Source organism: Ascaphus truei, chromosome 1 (genome assembly GCF_040206685.1).
Source record: "Ascaphus truei isolate aAscTru1 chromosome 1, aAscTru1.hap1, whole genome shotgun sequence".
Lineage (NCBI taxonomy): Eukaryota > Metazoa > Chordata > Amphibia > Anura > Ascaphidae > Ascaphus > Ascaphus truei.
Window position 1 is genome coordinate 220,905,655 of NC_134483.1, and position 23,513 is coordinate 220,929,167.

At 38.8% G+C, this 23,513-nt stretch overlaps 1 protein-coding gene across 3 annotated transcripts in view; it reads left to right on the forward strand.

The window, feature by feature from the left end:
- The window catches only part of TRIM36 (tripartite motif containing 36), an 89,826-nt gene extending 68,880 nt beyond the window's left edge, over window positions 1–20,946 (forward strand). For all 3 annotated transcript variants that reach the window (XM_075601450.1, XM_075601459.1, XM_075601469.1), the window contains exons 4-10: window positions 2,344–2,490; window positions 8,706–8,801; window positions 10,202–10,455; window positions 11,486–11,607; window positions 12,978–13,268; window positions 13,717–14,014; window positions 19,128–20,946. In XM_075601450.1, the coding sequence (XP_075457565.1) occupies window positions 2,344–2,490; window positions 8,706–8,801; window positions 10,202–10,455; window positions 11,486–11,607; window positions 12,978–13,268; window positions 13,717–14,014; window positions 19,128–19,482 (1,563 nt within the window). In that variant the 3' untranslated portion in view covers window positions 19,483–20,946. The remainder of the gene's footprint in view (window positions 1–2,343; window positions 2,491–8,705; window positions 8,802–10,201; window positions 10,456–11,485; window positions 11,608–12,977; window positions 13,269–13,716; window positions 14,015–19,127) is intronic.
- Window positions 20,947–23,513: the final 2,567 nt, after the last annotated feature.

Here is a 23,513-nt window from a genome sequence, read left to right on the forward strand (position 1 = left end):
AAAAACAATACTGCAAGCAATTAGTGGACATGTTTAAGGCTTCCCAGAACATTGATTTTATTTTTGCAGCAAGTAATAAAATGGCACAATCAACATCATTTTATCACTTGCATATGATTTATGGCATTAGTGTACATACTGGATTCCATATGACATGTGGCTGTACGTTCTCTTTGAGTCCCATGTGCTTTTAATGTTCTCCCCAGTTGAGGTATAAGGTTTCCCACTTCAGGAGAATCATCTGTCTCACGCAGTAGATGTTTGAAAGATATAACACTCCGCTTTAGAAAAAAGGCTGGTGCGTTTTACCTCATTTTCTCTGTTGCCTTGTAAATGCAACAGACAGACCGTTACAAAACCATTTTATGTGCTGTGAAGTTAAGAAGGCAATATCTGGGTCGTGTGAATAAGAAGTTCAACAAGCAACCAATGTGCATGACATAATCTTGTTTATGTGCCAAAAGCAGATTGCATGAATGTTTGCCTTTCCTCCAGCTTCCTTATTGTGACAGAGGAATACTTTTCTCTAACACAAGAATAATATATCGTACCAAAGGGGATTTGTACAAGATTTTGATACTTTCAGTATTCAATCTGATTTGTCGCATTCAAATAAGTTGGAGTTGAACTTTCATTTCAAGAAGGATAATAATATTTTTATTTTTATAAAACATGCAGCACTTTGTAGTGTAAATAGATCAACACATTGTAAATTCAAATAGAATAATGGCTCGTCAAAGAAACACTGGTGAAGGAGGAACTTTTGTTAGACTTGTAGTGTGTATATGCTGCAGCAGATTCCCGACTAGAATGCTGCTTAAATTAATGATGCTATATTTAGAACAGTTTCCGTAAGGGTTTAAGACCAGAGCGGCACTATAGATGTTTTGAACCATATATGGTTTTGAGAGACCATTGACCTTTTCTCTGGCAAAAAATAGTTTTGCAAAGCATTGCTTAGTACTCTGGCATCAGGAGAGTTAGTACTTTTTAATTGCAGGAGTTTAAAGCTGCAGTTCAAGCTGCCGTTTAAAAATAAATATATATCTATCTCTAGCTATCCTAGCTACAGTATTACACATTCCCAGCTAGCTCAAACTCCTACACCCACCACATCATGAATATATATTTATGTCAAAATGAGTGCTACTGGGCGTGGCAAATGTATACAACAAAAGACAGGGTTGCCCAATGCTACATCCAATTGACGAAACATATAAAGTAATAAGTATAAAGTTTCAATACTTCAATAATAATAATTACTTGGTTATTTAGTTAAACCCTTTGGCCAAAGCGTCATAAGCCTGTATACCACGTCAAGGTATAACCAAAATTAATGCAGGTCCTACATTACACTGAACCCTTCCCTTTACCTCTGTATGAGGGGATAAAACCATAGTAGATCATGTTCTTGCAGCAATGTGAAAAGACCTCCCAAGTTAAAAAGGTGAGGAGGAGTGAGCTCTGGGGGAAGGGGCCACCTACCTCCATTACAACTGTTACCAGACAGAAATTGATTACACATTCCCAGCTAGCTCCAACTCCTACACCCACCACATCATGACTATATATTTATACTTATTACTTTGTGTGTGTGTGTGTGTGTGTGTGATCCTGATCTACAAAATCCGCAGCACTCGCCAATTCAAATGCAAAAACAATTTAATGTAGAAACACAAGCTAGCAGGGAAAAAGAAGCCACGTTTCTGACCTCCCGGTCCTTTTCAAGCTACCTCAGGGCTTGAGTGGTGCGGATTTTGTACATCAGGATTTAGTCTATTTTTGCTGCTGGATGGTGATCCTGCTTGCACCACAACTGACCAGATAAGTTGCTTTCCTTATACTTTCCCCCTTTTGAGTGCCCTGAACATTCTTGTGTGTGTGTATGTATATGTTCAATATGTGCATCAATACAATCTGAACACTGACAAGTGATTAGTTAAGCTGCATATCGATCTGTTCTCCTGTATTCAACTGCAATAGATTGCTCAGGGTTATTTAATTCAGTTCTTGCACAGCATTCTGGGCAATGTTGTTCCTAGAATGTGATTGACTGGGCAGTTACTAGATACAATTGGTGCACTGCTAGTGAGAGGGCGGGGCTCGAGAGCCAGAGCCTATCAGAAGTGAAAGGGGGCGGTCACTTTGGAAATGCTTCTACATTAGAAACATTAAAAATGTCTTAAACTTTTTTTTTTACATTTTTTAAATGCTATATGTATTTTCTTAGTACAGAACTGATTTATTAAAAAACAAAACAAAACATGTAGGATATTGTTTGAACTGCTGCTTTAATATTCCTTTTCTAATTTTTTTATTTTTGTTCTGTAATTTCATTGCCAGGTTCTAATGTGCCCAGAGCATGAAATGGAAAAGGTAAACATGTATTGTGAAATATGCAGGAGGCCGGTCTGTCACTTGTGTAAACTGGCTGGCACACATGCAAACCACCGAGTGACGACAATGAGCAATGCATACAAAACACTGAAGGTAAGCTTGTCTTTTATTGGTTAAAAATGTCTTTGGGTCTCGCTGGGGCTTTAACGTTACTAGTGTAATGTCATTGTGATAAATCCAGCATCATAATGCAATGTCTCCATTGTTCTCATAAATAACAGAAGCCTCATTGTGCAAAAGTAGATGCGTTAAAGATGCAGTTTCCCCTGTTGTGGGTTTTTTTTTTTTTTTTTTTTAATGCCACCTTTCCACCAACTCCACCCTAAATGTAACTCCTTTTCCCTCATATACAATGGAAGATGAAAGTTACATTAGTAGATGAGGTTTAACTTTTTCCAATCGCATGTTACATTTAGAAGACAGATGCTTATTCTATATTTGTACTTACAGTATTTTGATCCAGAGGAAGGCAAACAAAAAAAAACAACCCAGTGAAACCTTATTCAATGATAAGGGGAAAAAGAAATACCTTCCTGACAGCAGTAATGGCAATCAGATTACTCCCTAAATCAACATCCTTCCCATGTTTACTTAATTGGTATATCCCTGTATACATTTCCTTTCTAAAAAGATGTCCAACCTTTTTCTGAAGATATCTATTGTATCTGCCATCACTGTCTCCATGGGTAATGAATTCAACATTTTAACTAGCCTCACTGTTAAGAACCATTTTCTTTGTTGCTGGTGAAATATCCTTTCTGCCAACCTTAAGGGATGACTCTTTGGGTTATTTTTTTGTACTGCCCTTGTGATGAATAGTTCTTTAGAAAGCTGTTTATATGCAACTATATATCCGGGATCAATACAGTTATCAAGACCCCTCTTTTCTAATGTAAACAAATCTAATTTAGCTTGCCTCTCCTCATAAGTCGGATTTCCCATCCCTTTTATTAATTTGCTGGCTCTTCTCTGCACTTTATTCTGGTTCTAATGGTCTTTTTTTTTTTATGGAGTAGTGCCCAAAACTGTACTCCATAATAAAGGTGTGGTCTTACTCTTTGCTTTATGCAGTGGAATCATTATGCTTACTACACTTCCATCCATACCCAGTTTAATGCCAGATAAGATCTTGTTTGCCTTTGCAGCTACTGCCTGATATTGGCCACTATTGCCAAGCCTGCTTTTTACAAACACTCCTAAATCCTTCTCTATCAAGGATTCTCCTTAATTTGACCCATTTATTTTGTATGTCATCTGTTTGTTCTTGTTTCCCAAATGCATAACCTTACATTTATCTGTATTAAACCTAATATGCCATTTACCTGCCCAAGTTTCCAGTCTATCCAAGTCCTTCTGGAGAAAAATTACATCCTGCTCTGATTTTACTACCTTACACAATTTAGAGTCATCGGCAAAGATAGTGACTCTATGCACCCTCAAGGTCATTAATGAACAGGTTGAAAAGCACGGGTCCTAATACCGATCCTTGAGGTACTCCACTCTCAACTTTAGCCCAACCTGAAAAAGTTCCATTTATGACAACTCTCTAGCCCCCTTTCCCACGTGTCTAGGGTGACTACGTGTGGTGTGTTACCTATTGGGCTCACAGGAGGTCTGGTCCTCCGCTGAAGGGAGACTGGGGTTTACCTGATATGGGTGATGACATTGCCTCCACCTGGGACCTAAGGGGGCAAACTAGGCCTAGTCACAGCTCCCTGGACACTATCTGCTGTTTTGCTCCCCCTTCCGACTGAAGCGTGGCTGCCAACGCGCCAAATTTATATCTCCTGAGCAGGAGAATGCTGCAGCCCTATTGGCTGCTCTGCGCCACGTGATATACAAGCCCTGGGGTGCTGCTGGGGTTTGTAGTTCCCCTGCGGAGCTTCCATGTAATGGCCGCCGCAACTCTGAGGCCATCACTCATGCGCAAGCTAGCTATGCGCATGCGTGGCTAATTAAAGATGGCGGCACCCTTACAGGCGTTCTCACCGAGGAGCTCCCCGGTCGCCCCAATACCTGCCACTCGCCCCAGCCTCCGCTGCCAGCTGCACCAGGAGGTAAGGGGGACCCAGATGGGACCTGGCTATATCTCTATTGTCTGTCCTTCAACCAGTTTTCAATCCAGGTGCAAATATTTTTACCAAATCCAATTTGATTTCTTTTGTACACTAACCTTGTGTGGCACTGTGTAAAAAGCTTATGCAAAATCTAAGTAGACCATATCAACTGCATTACCTTGGTTTAAATGCCTACTATCCTCCTCAAAGTAACTAACAATGTTAGTTAGGCACAGTCTATCCTACATAAATCCATGCTGACTTTTTGCTAATTTTGTTAACCATTCCTGAATATTATCCCGTACTAAAACTTGAAGTAGCTTCTCCACTATTGATGTCAGGCTTACAGGTCTGTAATTTCCTGTTTGTCATCTAGCTCCCTTTTTAAATATAGGCACCACGTCTGCTTTCCACAAATCTTGTTGTACTGAGCCTATGGAAATGTACTCCTTGAATATTTAATGCAATAGTTTGGCTATTAATGAACGTGGCTCATTAAGAGCTCTTGGATGTATGCCATCGGGAACAGGTGCCTTATTTATTTTCATTTTATCAAGCCGCCTATTCACTCCTTTCTCAGGTAACCAATTGTTTGTTAATATACAGGTTGTCCCTTCCTCCAGTTGCAGTAGTTTTGCAATTGACTCCTCTCCTGATAAATACACAGGTGCCGTTGTTGTTTAATGCCTCTGCCTTTTTCGTTGTCCATTAATTTGCGTGTCAATCTCACACTGAAAGGGTTCTATATTCTCTCTTCTAATCTTTTTGTTATTTACTTAAATTACTTTTATGGGTTGATCTTACTTTCTATTGCAATTCTTTTTTCATTTTCAATTTATGCTAATCTGGCCTTTTGCAACTTTTCTTAAATTTATTCGAATACTTATACAATGTCTCTGTCCCTTCTGACTTTAAGACTCTAAATGCCCCCCTCTCCTTGTCCATTTCTTTCCCTACCTGTTTATTTAGCCACATTGGTTTAGACTTGTTTCTTTAGATGAATTACCCAAGGGAATACACTAAGTACACTTTTTTTTAACAATGTATTTAAGACTGCCCATTTATCTTCCACATCATTGTTTCCTGCAAAACGGTCATCCCAAATTATTGCTTGTAGATTATTCATCAATTTATTAAAATCTGCCATTGTAAATGAAGTCTGCGTTTAACCCGTATAATATGGGTTTTCGATCATTTATTTCAAATAAGACCATGTTATGATAACTGTTTCCCAAATGTTCCCTCACTTTAATATTTATTATTACTTCTACATTGTTTGATATTACCAAATGCAGTAATGTCCATCTCCTGGTTGGTTGGTTCCTCAATCATTTGGGTCATTTAATTCTCTTCGTACCCCAAACACCTGGTTCCTTTAGTTGTAATGCTTCTCATTGCTCTAGTCTGTCTGGATAATTAAAATCGCCCAATCGATCCCTCTGAAATAGGGAGTAAACATCTAAATGAACTGCCCAGTCACAAGTTTCATCCCACCATGTCTCAGTAATGCCTATGATATCATACTGCTCCCTTGTAGCTATTAATTCAAGCTCCCCCATTTTATCTGTTGGGCTTCTTGCATTAGCAAGCATGCATTTAGGGGTTTTACCAGTGTGTACTATTATCTCATCTGTTACTAAATTAAATGGGAGTAGAAAGGTAGGAAGTCTGTAGACATTTACTAGTATTATCTGCATTTAATGTGTCTCCCTGCTTGCCGAACTCCTACTCCACCCCTACGATCCCTAGCTATTTCCCTGTTCCTATCTGTTCTGTTTAGTCCTTTACTTCTTGTTGCTTGTCCCTCCCCCTCCTTTCAAGTATTAAATATCCTCAAACCTTTTTAACCTCTCCCCCCCCCTTAACGCAGAAGATTCCTCTTCATTGAGGTGCAATCCATTCCTACTATGAAGATCGCACCTCTTCATAGAACTCCCAGCGCTCTAAAAACCCCAAACCCTCCTTCCTACACCACTTTCTTAGCCATGCATTAACCTCCCTGGGATAGCGCATGGCACTGGTAGTATTAAAAAATGAATACAAAATAAACTACCTTGGGGGTCCTTGCTTTAAGTGTGCACTCTAGATTTGTGGACCCTCCATCTTTCTATAATTTGTCATTGGTACCATCATGTACCAAGACTGCCGGCCCCTCTCAACAATCCGTCTACCTGATCCGCAATGTGCCAAACACGAGCACATAGGAGACCTCAAACTGTTCAGTTAATACGGTCACTACAACAGATTGCCCTATCTACCCTCAATAATGCTACAACCCCAACCTTTCTTGAGTCCTCTCTCTGCTGGAGGTATTATTCTCCTGGCTGGTAGAGGAATCTGTCTCCCCCATCCTTGCCGTCCATCCTTGCCGTTCCTGCTCTGGCGCTCCAAATACCTTTACTCAATCTGGCAAATCTATTGGGATGTGTCCGCTCCGAACTGGCCTGCCTATTTCCCCTTCTTCCTCTTCTGTTACCCAGCTTCCTACTTATTCGAGTCACAGCTCCATCCACTGCACCACTAGTTCCAGTCAGTGCCTGCTCCATGAGTAATAAACTCCTTTTTAAAATTGGCCATGTCCCTCAGTGTTGCAAATTTAGGGTGACAAGACCTTTCATTTTAGCTGGGACAGCCCTGTTTTTTTTTTTGCCCTCTGTCCCGTTGTCCCGAGATCTGATTAAATATCCCTGATTTCTATCTAAATGTTTGTTAACTTTTGAGATGAAAAAATAAATAAATCTCAAAAATGAACACACAGATTTTTGCCGCATTTTAGGGAATTTGGAATACGCCTGAGACTTAATCGAGGAACCAAAACAAAGTAACAGAGTATTTGTACACTCCGCCAGTCCTTTTACTTGTTTCCTGAACGGGCTGAGAACTAGCAAGACTGATCACGCAGCTAGAGTCAGCTTTCAATCATTGTGCCCCGCCATGCCTTGCGTGGTGCTACACAAAGCATTTTGGGGAGTTATTTTGGTAAGCAGATTGGTAATTGAAAGCTTTGCCTCAGACGTGGTTCTTCTGTAGCCTCAGACTTACACCACTGGAGTCAGTTGTTGGTGCTATGCCATACTACTCCTTGATAATTGGTAGAACACTATTTTTACAACATAAAAACAAATCTAGTGCCAGTTCTGTGGAAATGTATACATTGGCTGTTTCATCCCCTGCAAAGTCAGCAGTGTTACGACAAAGTTTTAAATGTGTAAAACAAAAAACAAACAAACAAAAAAATACAAATTCCCACCCCAAACTTTATAGTGTGGCAGGGACAGTTCTAATCTGCACACTTATTACACTAAACGCAATGTATTGCAATTTTGGAGTGATTTAATCTCCTTCCTGCCGAAGTTTTCATGCCGTCAGAATAGTCTCATTATGGAACAGAAGTAACGTTCTGTGCTACTTTCTTAAAATTAAGACTTGACTATCAAACTAAGTGGCGTAAGCTGTACTTTGTAAGTACACTACATTAATTAGATCAGGGGTGCGCAAAATAGGGGAGGGGGGCGAAAGATTTTACAGGGGGGCGCGTTGGCTTCAGAGGTCCCACACTCTCCCCCAAGGCACTTACATTAAGTGCCGGGGGGACCGTGTGAGGCCTCTGCAGCTTCTCCTAGCGGATTTTTGGTGACGTGTCGCCATGGTAACCGGTGTCAAATGACGCCGGAGTCTTGGGGGGGGGGGGCGGAATTGTGCGAGCCGGGAGATGAGAAAGCAGTGGGTGCGCAGGGTCAAAACATTGCGCACCCCTGGATTAGATGTTAATTTTTTGCAATGTCTTTATAACTTTCTGTATGATTCTTCCTCATTCTATTGTCACAGAATATGTTTGTGGCATATACATTTGTAATACAAAGAATGTAGATTGGACTGATTTTTATGTAGCGAATTGCAATGAGTTCCTAATAGTGCCATTTCTTAAGGTTTTTCTAGCTTTTGGTGAAGGTATGCATTGAAACAAGGTTACCTGTAGTACAGTATATCTGAGTATCAAAAATCTATTGGCTGAAACGTAAAAGTTTCAATAAAAGTGTAAACATTTGTCAGTGCTTTAAGGGAAGTTGCAATGGAATTCTTTTATTTTTAAATGTTGGAATAACATAGTAAATTGATCTGTACATCATAGCATGTCTGTTCTACTGTAACACGTTGGCTCTCCAGGAGCCTTCATAAAGGATTAAAGTAAAAAGTGTGTGTGTTGTGTATTTAGCATTAACTTACTGTTCTCTTATTTGTTTTCAATAGGAAAAGCTTACAAAGGGCATTAGTTACCTTATCAGCAAGGAAAGCCAAGTAAAGGATCAAATATCTGAACTGGAACTCCTGATTAAACGGACAGAGGTAAGAGGAAATCTCAAATATACTTTTAAAATATTTTGTGCCATTTTGCTTTAGAAAGTGTAGAAGTGTACACTTGGCATAGAATAAAGCTATACAGCATATATGGGGCACAGAAAGTGCTGTGTTCAAGACTGCGAAATGCTCAAAGAACTAGATTGGTCATCACTCGAGTCTAGGCGCAAAGTTCACCTTTCCTGTCTCACCCTCAAATACTTTCTGGGCAAGCTACCCAGCTACCTGAACAAGCTCCTCGCCCCTACCACATGCAGCACGTATCACCTGAGATCAGACTCCAAAAGACTATTCATGGTCCCAAGGCTCAACAAAGTATCCGGACGTTCCTCCTTCTCCTTCCGTGCACCCCAAAACTGGAACAACGTACCAGAGACTCTCATATCCACCACCAACTTAAGTTCTTTCAAATCTAAGGCTGTCTCACACTTTAATCTGGTCTGTAAGTGTTTCATACGCTCATAATATACATTTTCTTTAACTGTGCACGCAATGTCTTGTATATAATGTATACCTTGTTCATTTATGTAACTGTACTTGTAACCATGTATTATTTGTTTTACTCTGTGCCCAGGACATACTTGAAAACGAGAGGTAACTCTCAATGTATTACTTCCTGGTAAAATATTTTATAAATAAATAAATGTTTACGGTTTCAAATCTTAAGAGTTGTTAATTAATCTAATAAACATGCAATTACAGCAAAATGGTCAACATTTTGACGTAACTCCCTTTTACCCTGATTCCACATAGTCAGCAAGTGGAGCCCTTATGAAATGGAGATGGTCTCATTGATATCTGGTATTCATGCTCATACATGTTTGCTACAGTCACACAAGTGCCCTCACAAACATGCTTAGAAGTAAAAAAAAAAAAAAAAAAAAAAAAAAAATTTGTGACTACTCTCCAATAGGGCTCAAATACCACACATGCTTGTCTAAATTCCTGGAAACTACCAAAACACAGACACTCATTCCGTTTTATTATGACTAGTTGTGTTTTCAGTCTCATTGTACAGTCATTACAAGGTCAGAACAACTGAACTTCTATTATAACCAGAGCTAGGTTAGCAGCTGTCAGAATTACTTGCCCATCTATCAAATGCTCTTCTAACTCTTAGAGCTGGAAATGTCCCCACATATATAGCGTTGCTGTCCTAAAGAGGCAGAACCCACAACTCATTCATCCCAGAATTTGTTCTATTGCCGTGGTATCATTTATTCAAGCTTCACTACACACAAGACTCCTTACAAACTATTTTCTGTGACTGTGAAAAACATCTACTTATCTAGAGTAACGTGAGGCTGAAATGTGCTGCAAAGTGTTTGCGCTACAATAACTTTGGCTCATTAGCTTTATTTCTGTTCTCCCTTCCCCCCCCTTCCCAGTGCAACGGAGAGCGATCTCAAGACGAAGCAACTTACAATTTTGAGAAACTTTATAATATATTGGAAGACCGGAAATCTTTTGTCCTCAAGTCAATTAATAATTCAAAGAGTGTAAGGTTGGAAAAACTACAGAATCAGATGGAAGAATACCAGGGCCTCTTAGAAAATAATGGGCTTGTGGGATATGCCCAGGAAGTGCTGAAGGAAACGGATCATTCTTGCTTTGTTCAAACCGCAAAACAACTGCATGTCAGGTACATGAATGAATTTACGGAGATGTTCCCATATTCAAACAATTAAAATATTTTACAAGGCACAATAGCATGACTTTGGGAAATACCAGAAACATCCAATAGAAAGTGCAAAACCGTGTGTCATTGGTTACTGGTTGCTCCCATTTTGTATAGAAGTTACTGTATGTTTGTGTTAAGATGGTGCAATAGTGATCATAGTGGAATGGTTGCCTTTTAATGTTTATTCAGTTTTTGAAACTGCCCATCGTTGTATGCAGAATCCTTTGTCTACTGCTGAAACTGCCACTATCACAACATAATGGATAAGCTTCTCTGAACCCAAAACATTTTGAAAGTGTCCAATTTAAAATGCACGTTTTCCATGTGGTGCATTTAGACTCATTAATTATTCAAAGACTGAATTCTAGATTACATTACGTAGGACCTATTTTACTGTTGCATTAATTCATACTGTTTTTACCATTTTACCAATGGCTCACGACGTGTAGATATGTATTTACATAGCGCTGTTTTGAGGAGGGTTCTTGGACACATTCTACAGAAGTTTGTTGCAGAGTGAGACAACTGCATGGACTTGGTTGTTATGGCAGTTGAAATTCAGAAAATGGGGTTGCACAGGATGTGTATTTGTTAACTGGGGCCTAAGAGGGAGGAACCAGAGAGGTTCTGGGTGATTACATATTTGTAAACATATTATGCAGTTCTAAGGTTGCGTTTATAGTGCCGCCGACAGCAACGCGGCGTCAACATGCATTGCCGCCGTCGCGTGTGCTTATAGTAAGAGCGATGGCTTGATCGCAATCGCTGGAAGTCATCTCAATTTGATTTTTCAGTAAACCTGTATCTTAAATTAGCCCAATTCCTATTTGGTTACTTTAAAAAAAAAAAAATGTAAATGTGAGTGATCAGGGAAACCAGGGAAAGGTATCACTTACATTTTAATAGGACGTGACAAATAGCATTTGATATGTATTATTATTTTATTTTTTTTGTATTTTGGTTTTCTCATTTGCTTTGTATTTTTTTGCAGAATCCAAAAAGCAAGCGACTCCCTAAAAACGTTTCGTCCTGCTGCTCATTCTAGCTTTGAAGAATACTTTATTGATGTGTCTAAGGAAGAACACCTTTTGAGCGACCTGACCTTCTCAAGAGGTACACAGTGTACACTGCTTTCAGTAGGCTAGGTTTCTCAGCCCATGCTTTTAATTTTAGGGTTTTGTCATCAACATAGATTATTATTAATGCCTTATTCAGGATTTTGACGTGGTCCAGTTGTTGAGTAATAGCTAAGCGGTTACTTAGTGTCTTGTCACAACGTATTTCTCAATGTTTTGTTAGGTAAAATAATTTTCCGTTTTAGTATGCGACTTAAGTTGCTACTGTAATCACAAGTGCACACTTTTTCTGTATGCCGGCATTGTCATTTATGCCAGCATTGTTTCTTCTTTGGAAAAGCTTCAGGACACCCTTTAAGAGGGGACCCCACTACATTGCATTTGGAGTTTAGGTGTCTATTTGTTTTAATGAAGTACTACTGTGTGTTCCAGACCCTTCTGATGCAGAAGGGTTTTATTTTGTTTGACTTTAATTTACAGTATTCTACCTACATCCTGATCACTCTGGCAGCAAAAGGGTTAATCTAGTTCATTCAGCTTTAGTTATCTTAATAGATGTATGCATTGATAATAAAATGTAAACCCATGTTCACTCCATGTTATTTTACTCCATGTTCTTTTTACCTGTGATAAACTAGTTTATTTCTTCTTGTATATTACATAGTGAATTTAGTTGAAAAGACATACGTCTCTTCAAGTTCAACCTATGCTAAATTTAGACCAATGTTTCCCAACTCCAGTCCTCAGGGAACCCCAACAGGTCAGGTCTTAAGGATATCCCTGCTCCAGCACAGGTGGCTCAGTCAAAATGACTGAGCCGCTGATTGACCGACATTTGCTGGAGCTGGGATATCCTTAAGACCTGACCTGTTGGGGTTCCCTGAGGACTGGAGTTGGGAAACACTGATTTAGACAGATACGTTATCCTATATTTGAACTTACAGTATAGCGATCCAGAGGAAGGCAAACAAAAAAACCCAGTGACATATCATTGGATGATATCTCATAAGGGCAAAAATAAATGGCTTTCTGACTCCAAATATTGGCAATCGGATATCTCCCTGGATCAACATCCTTCCCATGTTTACTTATTTGGTATATCCCTGTATACCTTTCCTTTCTAAACAGATGTCCAAGCTTTAGTTATTTTGTTGGTGAATATAATTAAATGAAAGAGAATGAACTTTTATGGAATACCCTTAATCACTGGAAATATGAAACTATGGATGCAAACGTGTAAAATGTAGGTTTGATATTTAAGAGTTTTTCTTACTCATCGGTATTGTGCATGAGTTTCAAGACAACATTGTTCTCATTTGGTTATGGTTAGTGTGAACAAATGTTAAAAATATTTGTAGTCTTATTAAATATCACACTCCTTTTTTTTTTTTAATTTAAAATGTTCAGCTCTTGATGCACCAGAAATTAACGCAGAACAGAGCAAGATCTATAACCAAGCAAAGATTTGCTGGCAACAACCCGGCGATTCCGTTTCAATGGACAGCTATGTGCTTGAATACCGAAAGCTAGATAAAAATGAAGACCTCTTGTGGAAAGAGGTTGACGCATCCAGTACCAGTAAAGTGGTTTCCGACCTTGACGTGAACAGTGCCTACACCTTCAGAGTACGAGGATTTCGGGGTTCAGCTTGCAGTTCCTACAGCAAGGAAGTCACCTTTCAAACACCGCCTGCACCAGGTATACTTGGAATTTAGCCAAGTTTAAAACCTCTAAAACGGTTGAGAATCTGCAGATGTCACCATCTGCCCTTTAACTAAATGCTTAGATCGTTCTGGTTACACAATGTTTGTACAGTATTCCACATCTCTTCATTTTATTTGTGTAATAGGATTCACTTTTTAAAGCGTAGCCTCATCTAACAACATCTTATGGGATTGCTAGTGAAATTTGTTCTGCTACGCAACAGTTTGTCTCAATTTGCTGCAATGACATGTACATTTTATACATTCTCAGTCGCTTTCTAACTATCTAGGTAATAAGTATAGACCCCTTACGCTTTGTGGTTATAGATAATGTTAATTATAGTCATTCCTCTTGTATGTTAGATTTTCTATGTATGTTTATTTTTTTTTCCCAGAGAACTTTTACTGTTCCTACTTTTAAGGTAAATTTATGTGTTTTTTAGTTTTTAGTTTTCTGTTTGATGAGAAATGTGGATACAATAAGGAGCACCTCATGCTTAACATTAGAAGAGATGCAGTGGAGAGCATGGCTGGGCTTCCCCTCTTGCTTGGAGCGGAACGTATTCAAGTAGGATGCTACACGTGCCTTGATTATATCATCGGTGACACTGGAATCACAAGAGGCAAACATTTCTGGGCCTTCTCTCTGGAGTCCTACTCCTACCTGGTGAAAGTTGGCGTTGCATCAGACATTAAATTGCAAGAATGGCTTCATAATCCCCGTGACATCAGTAGTCCAAGGTATTGTACTGTATGGTTTTATATGAATTTGTTTGCAGCTGTTAAGCTTAACGTTGTTGGTGGTTTGCCTTTGTTTTGCCATTCCATTTTAGGGTTTGTTGAGGAAGACTGTTTTCTGTTTCACAAGAAAAATGCCGCCTTGGTGTTTGTACAAGGTTGTTGACCAAGAGGAGATTAATTAAATACTTAGCTGAAATATATTTTGCATTCCAGGGACCCCGCTGCAAAAATAGATTATTAAAAAAAAAATTATCAAGGAAAAAAACAAATGTCTCCGTACCACAGCAGCGCACACCTGTGGGTACTAGCTCCTTCCTCTGGTAAGACGGGTAGCATTTTGAGGATTGGCTATATAAGGCTTTCTCTCCTCCAGGTTTGTGTTTTTTATGTCCTACATAACAGAAGGATGGAAGGTGTTCCGTTTTCGATTTGTTAGTTTGAGACTTCAACTGAGACACGTAGTGGTTGCTCGTTAACCTAATGCCCGTATGTGAAGGCCAGGCACTTCTCCTAGTTGCAGATGTTCATCCGCAAATAACACACAGTGATTTGTGTTGTCAGAGGGGGTTTTCTTACCTGTTCGATTCCCGGGTGTCTCTGCCTTCCCCCTCTCCCCATCCACACCCCCTAGCAACCGAATGCACTGTGGGTAAAGTTCTGACCAAACCTCCAAGGTTTCCGGATCAATATTGCACCACACGCATATCTGCATTTTTAAGCGACTTTTAGAGTGAGAGGTAAATAGGAAAAAGAGAGAAAACCAGCGCACTGCAAAAGTGGGTCCCAAGCAAAGGAATAGTAAAAATCTTCTTTATTTAATACATCTAAAAGTGGAGGTTAACACTCTCCTACGCGTTTCGTGTAAACATACACTTTATCAAGGAGTCCTAAATAAAGAAGATTTTTACTATTCATTTGCTTGGGACCCACTTTTGCAGTGCGCTGGTTTTCTCTCTTTTTTTCCCATTTGCTTTCAGAGACCAGCATCTCTCTACCAGGCTGCACACCTCTATAGGACATTGGAAAAGGGGATTTGTGAGTATTATTCATTATTCAATACTTATTGTGAGTCCAGAAACCATCCCAATGAGGGCTTGATCTACGTTATTTTAACCTTTTCTTGCCCTTCAGGGATTATTTCTTCTCTTGGGGACTTTACTTCAATTCTCTCACATACCCTTATGTCCCATATTGTTCATTTGTTTATTACAATCATACAAGGGATCAAACGTTGAGCGCCTTTATCACTTCAATTTGTTATTCTAGAGTGAGAGGTAGACTAAGATTATTTTTTTTTTAAAGTCACGTATGGCATCACATCAATGTGTGCTGCAGAATTTGAGTATCCTCCCTTAAGAGTTCTCGAAAATACCACTGGAAAAATTAATGCTTTCAATGTCGTCTAACCCCTAAAAGATAAGTATTGATGAAAATGAACAACAACCTATCCCATCTCGGACACCATTATACAACTGCTAGCTCAGGAAAGATTCAGATGAACATACTCTGTTCTATTCTTTGTTACACAATCATTTGGAGGGTTCTGAGCAGTATGGAATCTAAAGTCACTCAACATATAAGTTCCATACATAATCTTCAAGATGGAAATGGGGAAATCGGTTAACAGCCTGCATATTTTATGGTGGCTCTAGATCTAAAAGATTTATATCTTCGTGTCCCAATATGCAAGACATACCAGAGATTCGCTGGCAGGATCTGCCTGGAGTCGTCCACCATTTTCAGGTCATAGCTGCTGCTTCACATTAGCAGTGAGGTGTGTTTACAAAAAAGTTATTTGTAGTCGCTGCTCTTGGACTAGAACGTATCGTGATGAAAGCATATTTGGCAGCCCAGTTGAAGACAGTGGTTCCTTGGGTGATAACCTTCCTATAGAAATATTAATGGGTCATCAACTGGGACACGTGTTCTTGGTCCCTTCTCAGACTTTACAATTCCTAGGTCTTATCTTTGACACATACTCCAAGAAACAAACAAAAAAAAAAAAAAAATCTTGTTCAAGATGCTGTACACTGAAGAATGGATGCCTGAAAGTGATGAGGTCAATTCCGAGAACAGTAAGAAATTGTATGAAGTTGCCAGGCTTGATTTCTGTTTCTAGAGGCCGTACCGTGGGCCAGGGAGAATATGCGGCCTCTCCAGGGAAACGTACTGCACTCCTAGATCAAGAGGATATCTGCCCAGGAAAGCGCAATTTCCCTTCTACAATCAACCAGACAGTCTCTGCGTTTGCAAACAAATATGAAGCGCATCAATCAATAGGATGCATATGTAAAATATACGGGAAAACAGTGATGTATAAGTAACACAAATATAAGTAAATGTATCAAATACAACCCCTTTTGAAAGTTTTAAGGTTCTTCTCGAAAGAAAAAGACCATCCACAAGGTCTCGCAGGAACATGAATACAAAGATTGGAGCGCAACGCCCAGGAAGCACATGCGTGGTACATAAAACACACACTGTGCAATTCTGTGTATCGAAGTGCGTATTCTGAGGTAGAAAGGTAATAGATGAGCTCGCAGGTTAGTTGGATAATACAGGCATGTATTGCACCTAAACTGGGCAATTAGCAGTTACTTTGGGAATGTGACATCAAGCCTCAGTATAGAAAGGATATCCTATACCCAATGGTGGTGTTCGGGTGTCCAGGAGCACTTAAGGCATATAGGTATATCAGAAATCCTCTCCAGTGTGTTTGTTTATAGTGAGAAGGAAAATGGACACAGTAAAAGTATTGCTTTTAATATCCATTAATTAACAGGCGTAAACATAGAGGGTCAAACTCGCATGCTGCAGGTAAAAAACAGGCATTGAGACCACCCAGGGTCACAGCGCGGATGCCGCTGCAGACCTCTGCCAGTGCTCCGATCCAAATTCCTCATCCACCATGGCAGATATTCTATTCTAGTAACCACTAACCTCCACGGGAAGAAGGGGAGCAGCACACATAGGTCCCAATGGACACGTGGGTGACAGCTGTGGCAAGTCCAGACCTACTAGTGTCATGGTTAAACTGCTTCCTGGGAGGTCTCAATGCCTATTTTTTTTTATAGTATTATTATTTTTTTAACTGTAGCTTGTGAGTGTAACCCTATGTGTTTCTTGATGATCAACAAATGGGGATGCCTCCAGGGTTGATGCAAAGATTCCCCTTTTCTGTTTAATGAATCAGACGGACAATCCATATCATCCGGATGCCATGACTCTGAAGTGGAACTTTAGCGTGCCTTTCCCCCTCTGTCCTATGATTCTGAGAGTTCTAAGGAAAATAAAACAGGAAAAAGCAAGCATGGAAGCAGTTCCATTCTGGACCAAGAGGGCCTGGTTTATGGAGCTAGCTAACTTGGCGAAAGAAGCTCCATGGCAACTACCCTTGAGAAGATCTCATTTCATCAAGGGGCAAAATACAATCCAGACCTGGGCCGACTCCACTTGATGGCAGGGAATTTGACAGGTGGAGCTTAAAGAAACAACAAGTTCTGTTGCGACAAGTGATTCACACCCTTCAGGTATACAAATGTTCGACTTACAGTTCCTCTAGCAGTGTTGTCAACATTTCAAAGACTGTTTTGATCTTCAATAATCAGCAATGGTATCCAAAAGATTTTAGATTTTCTTCAACTAGGCTTTTTAGCAAAATCTCCGTCCACTCAATCAAGGTCTAGATGGCAGCCATCAGTGCCTTCAGAGGAGAATCTCGCACCCTTTAATAAAAAGATTTCTGAAGGCTATTTGGAACAGAAGACCTACTAATTAGATCATTGCTCCTTTGGATCTCCATTTTACTTTTTAAAAGCTTTGTCAGAAACCCTGTGAGCCACTTTCAGTAAGTGGAACATAAATGGGTAACTGTAAAAAAAACTGCTTTCTCAGTAGTGCTTACATCCACTTGACTGATAGCAGAAATTCAGACTCTTTCATCCAGCCATATAATTTGTATCAGGATAAAGTAGATCTAAATTCACCTACTTTTTCTCTTAAAGATAATTTTCCTTTTGTCCGTATCCAAGGAATAAAAACGGAATGTCATTCTTTTCAGTTTGTCAGATGTTTAAAGATTTACCTTGAGAACACAGCGTCTTGGAAGTTTGACGTATTTATTTTTTAGAGTAAAAAATGGGGGGGAGGGGGAGAAATGTTTTAAATATCTTTAAAATTTGTCGAGGGCAAACGGTATCTAGAGATTCCGTAGCTAGATAAGGCTACCATCCAAGACAGTCGTGGCAGGGAAACCAGCCCCTGTTAGCATTCAAGTTTTATTCCACTAGAGCAGTCTCCACGTCTTGGGCAGAAAGAGGAGAAGCTACTGCGGCAGATATATGCAAAGCAGCGACTTATTTAGACCACACATTAAAAGCGCCCACCCCCCAGCAGATGCAACCTTTTTGAGGAAGATTCTGCAAGCTGTTTAAAACCTCCAGTATTTTTCGGTATTGCTGTGGGACATGCCACTGATTTAGCCTCCTTATAGTTCAATCATGGAGTCGTTTTATCTTGTAATTTTTTTAAATATATGTTTTGCAGGCTGTTTTGTTTTGTTATATCCTGCTTTGATACAACACTAACCTGGTGGAGAAAGAAGCCACATATAGCCGCCGCTCCAAATTCAGTCTTCCGTCCTACCTTGGGGAAGAAACTTGTACCCACAGATAGGTCTGTGTTGCCATGTTTGAACTAGAAAGAAGAATATCGGGTAGAATAATTGTCTGAGGGATGACGACATGTATTAGAGGAAGCCAATGACCTTGTCAAGTTGTTTAAAAACTAATTTTGTTTGAACTAAGCAGAACTTCCCTTAACAGTGCCTGCAAATGTGATCTTACCTACACTTGTTTTGTTTGTTTGACAAACAATTGGGGTGTTTCATGACTAGTTTTGTGATCAAGATCAAAAATGGAAAGAAAAGGTAATTTTGGAATCTATTGGGTTTCTTACACTTTTCCTGTAAATGACTGCTCAATTGTATATTATATGGATTGTGACTTTTCATTAGTAGGCTTTACATTACGTACTATAATTAGCTAAGGAGAAGACTTTAAAGTAATTGCATAACAAACTGCCTTTTTGGTGACGAAGAACATTTCTTTTTCAGGTACGATCAAGACAGTGGTCATGACAGTGGCAGTGAAGATGCTACCTACGACACATCACAGCCTTTTACTTTGGCTACTGTAGGAATGAAGAAATTCTTTATCCCGAAGGCCTCTAATGTTACCAGCAACTGTCCAGAGAGAGTTATCCCCCTGCCTTCCCGCATAGGCGTTTGTCTGGACTACGACAAGGGCAAAGTTGGGTTCTACAATGCTGATGATATGAAATGCCTTTATGAGCGGGAAGTGGACTGTACAGGAATAATGTACCCAGCCTTCGCATTGATGGGGGGTGGAGGAGTTCACCTTGAGGAATTCATTGCAGTTAAACATTTGGATTATTCCCGTGAAATGTAATGGGGGAAATCTTGAAATATCAGATAATGTGATTATGCAATGAGAAACACGTTTTTTGATTCTTTGGTATTCTCAAAATAATTCTTTACCACTGACCTCTCGTGCATTGTTTGCACGTTCATTTTAAATCTCATTCCTTTATTTCCTTTAGCTGCAGGCTTATGTAATGAGCTATATTCCTTTTTGGTGTAAACTTTGTATGTTACCTATGAACTAGCTCTATCAAAGGAGCTTGATTTCTACACTTGCACTGTAAATGAAATGATCCAATGTTGGTATCGAAATAGTTATGGTCATCTACTGTTTACCTTTACCTGATGTTTACCATTACCTGCTGGGTTGCCTGCCCTTTGATTAATTTTAACTAAACGTTTTGAATGACTGAAGCATTCTTCACAACAATATAATGCCTAAAACAAACTGCTTGTTTTAAAAAAAATAAATTACTATTCGTAACAACACTTTTTAAAGATGCAGCAGTGAGCTATAATCTTTAAAAATAAACAAACACACTGTTTTTAAACCTGCACCCTGCTGAAGCGGTTAAGGTAAAAATATATATGTATATTTATTTGCTGTTCAGCTCTGACCTTGTGCAGCTGATTTGTGACTTAAATGTCACAAATGGAATGTTCTCTTAAATGACATTTTGTCCGTTGTCTATAAATTGATGTGATATTTATGTTGCGTGAGAAAAAAAGCTGTAAACCTCTTACCCATTGCAAACATTGGCACAAATCGTAAACCACTCCCCCTCACACACACACAAAGCACTGTAACACAAATATGTTGGTTAATTTTGGGTGGGTGATTTAAAAATATAGAAACGGTACATTATGTAAAACGGGTCCATTTAGGTATAAATAAATCACTGAATATTAGTAGGTTGGTTCATACTTTGTTTTTACAAACCACGCGTATTTATATTCATGGGGGCTTCTGATATAGCTCCACACTACACACTCATTTTAGTTAAGTTATAGATTTTGACACATTTTTCATCACATGCAGAGGTCTAGATGTTTAAATGACTTTTATTCTTAAATGTGTTCATAATAACCCCTGTGTTAAGGGCTTGGGCACATAATGACGTGTACAGTTGCTTATTGGTCTGAAATTCATAGACAAACTTGGAGCACACCGTGGATGTTGTGGTTTAGTGCATTGCCTATAAACGATTAATAAGAATGGAGGAGGTGAGGTGGCTTTTTCTCGGTTAAATGGCACTTTATAGATAGACGTCGCTAAACACTTTTCAGTGTTGTGTGGATTGTGCAATTAAGCTTCTAAACTAATAAATATTTGGTAATAATGTTATGAAAGTAATTTATACATTATGCAGTTCATTGGTTTCACCATGAAAGCTTTATAAGGCATGTGGAGAATACAAATACTAAATGTTTTTTTTGTTTTGATTTAATTCTGTTTTTTTAAAATAAAATATTAAAACGTCTTTTTTTAAAACTTGAGCCTTTTAAATGTCATTTGGTGTGTCAATTATGCGTGTCTAGTTCTATAAATGTATCTGTGCAATAAGTAGAGTCTTGCAGACAGTCGTTTTCACCCCCCTCACTATCGGATTACATTATAAGAAATGCATCTTATCTTGCTCAGTCGTTCCATTCTTAATGTATGTATGTCTTTATATAGTGCCATTAATGTACATAGCGTTTAATCGTATTTCCTTAGTTACCTGTTACAAGTGCTTTCAAATAGTACTCTGGTTACACACCTTGCAGCACTCCTTTTCCTTAAGCCACTATTACGTGAATGGGTAAGCAGATGTTTGACAGGACACCTGTACTGCAGTTAGTATAAACATCTTGTGCTTGATGGGGGTCAAAGACTTTCACACTGCAATGCAGCGGTTTCTTTGGTCCAACTAACAAACACTAGGAAATTTGCATAAAAAAGCGCTCCACCTAAAAAGTGATCTATTTGTGATATTATACTAAACTAGTGGTGTACCACTAAGTTTTGGTGATATATTAAATTAGTGAATCAATAATTAAATGTGATTACACACAATACATTAACATGTGAATTAACCCAAATATAACTAGTGTGTAAAGGGGTTTGTACTCTGAAAGTAGGGGAATGGGGAGGGGAATGAAACAGATAATGAACTAAATGGAATAGAGGAGGATACAAAGGGGTATGGAGGTAGAATGGGGGCAAGTGCGAGTTTGACAAGCAGTGAGACACCCATAGTAAATACAGATAATACTAGAAAACTTCTAAAGACTAAACCAAGTGGGCGCAGAAAGGAAGGAGAAGATAAGATAATGGTACAGGCTGAAAAAAACTTAAATGCATGCTTGCTAATGCAAGAAGCCTGACAGATAAAACGGGGGAGCTTGCATTAATAGCTGCAAGGAAACAGTATGATATCATAGGCATTACTGAAACATGGTGGGATGAAACTCATGACTGGACAGTTAATTTAGAGGGTTATTCCCTTTTTCTGAAGGACGGAACAAATAGAAGGGGAGGTGGAGTATGTTTATATGTTAAACCGGATCTAAAACCTATTAGGGATGTTGTTTATGAAGGGAAGTATGAAAATTTATAGACCTTGTGGATAGAAATTATTAGCAATGGAGGTAAAAGTATAAAGAAAATGTTTGTGGGAATATGCTATAAACCACCAAATATCTGTGAGATTGAGGAAGCTAAAATACTTTTGCAATTGGAGAAGGCATCAAAACTGGGTCATATTTGCAAAATGGGGTGTTTTAATTATCCAGACATAGACTGGGGAAATGAGATTAGCATTACAACAAAAGAAAACAGGTTTTTGGGGGCCTTAAAGACAATTATATGACCCAAATTATTGAGGAACCAACCAGGAGCAGGCAGTACTGGATTTGGTAATATCAAACAATGTAGAAGTAATACCCAAATGCTCCAGGACATGAATATTTGTTAACAGTGATCATAACATGGTCTCATTTGAAATAAATGATCAAAAAGCAGATTACTTGGGTTCGACAAAGACCTTAAGCTTTAGAAAAGCAGATTTTAATAAACTGAGGTCTAATCTACAAGTAATACACTGGGATGATGTTTTTGCAGGGAAAGATGTAGAAGATAAATGGGCAGTCTTTAAAACATTTTTAGAAAAACACTAATCAGTGTATACCTGTGGGTAATAAGTATAAAAGAAATAAGTCTAAACCAATGTGGCTAAATAAACAGATAAGGGAGGAAATGGACGAGGAAGGTGTTTAGATTCCTTAAATCAGAAGGGACGGAGACCTTGTATCAAAAATTATATTAATGTAACAAACATTGCAAAAAGGGCAATCAAATTAGCAAAAATGCGTAATGAAAAAAGGATTGCAATAGAAAGTAAGGTCAACCCTAAAAAGTTCTTTAAGTACCGTCATAACAAAAAAATGAGAGAAAAAAAAAATATAAGACCCTTTCAGTGATAGATGGGTAGACAGATTATTGGAGATAAGGAAAAAGCTGAGGTATTAAACAAATTCTTTGCCTCTGTGTTTACCAGGGAAGAATCAAGTTCAATAGTAGTGCTGCCGGAGGAAGCCACAACCTCCATATTAATGAACAATTGGTTAACTGAGGAAGAAGTTCATAAGCGGCTTGAAAAAGTTAAAGTAAATAAGGCACCTGGCCCCGATGGCATACATCCAAGAGTTCTCAAGGAGTTAAGCTCAGTAATAGACAAACCATTATATTTAATATTCAATGACTCAATTTCCACAGGCTCAGTACCACAAGATTGGCGTAAAGCAGATGTGGTGTTTATTTTAAAAGGGAGCTAGATCACAACCAGGGAATTACAGACCTGTAAACCTGACTTTAATAGTGGGGAAACTACTTGAAGGTATAATACGGGATAATCAGGAATACCTAATGGAAAACAAAATTATTAGTCAGTCAGCATGGATTTATGAATAATAGATCATTCCAAACTAATCTTATTTGTTTCTTTGAGGAGGTAAGTAGGAATTTAGATCAGGGTAATGCAGTTGATGTGGTCTAAGATTTTGCAAAGGCTTTTGATA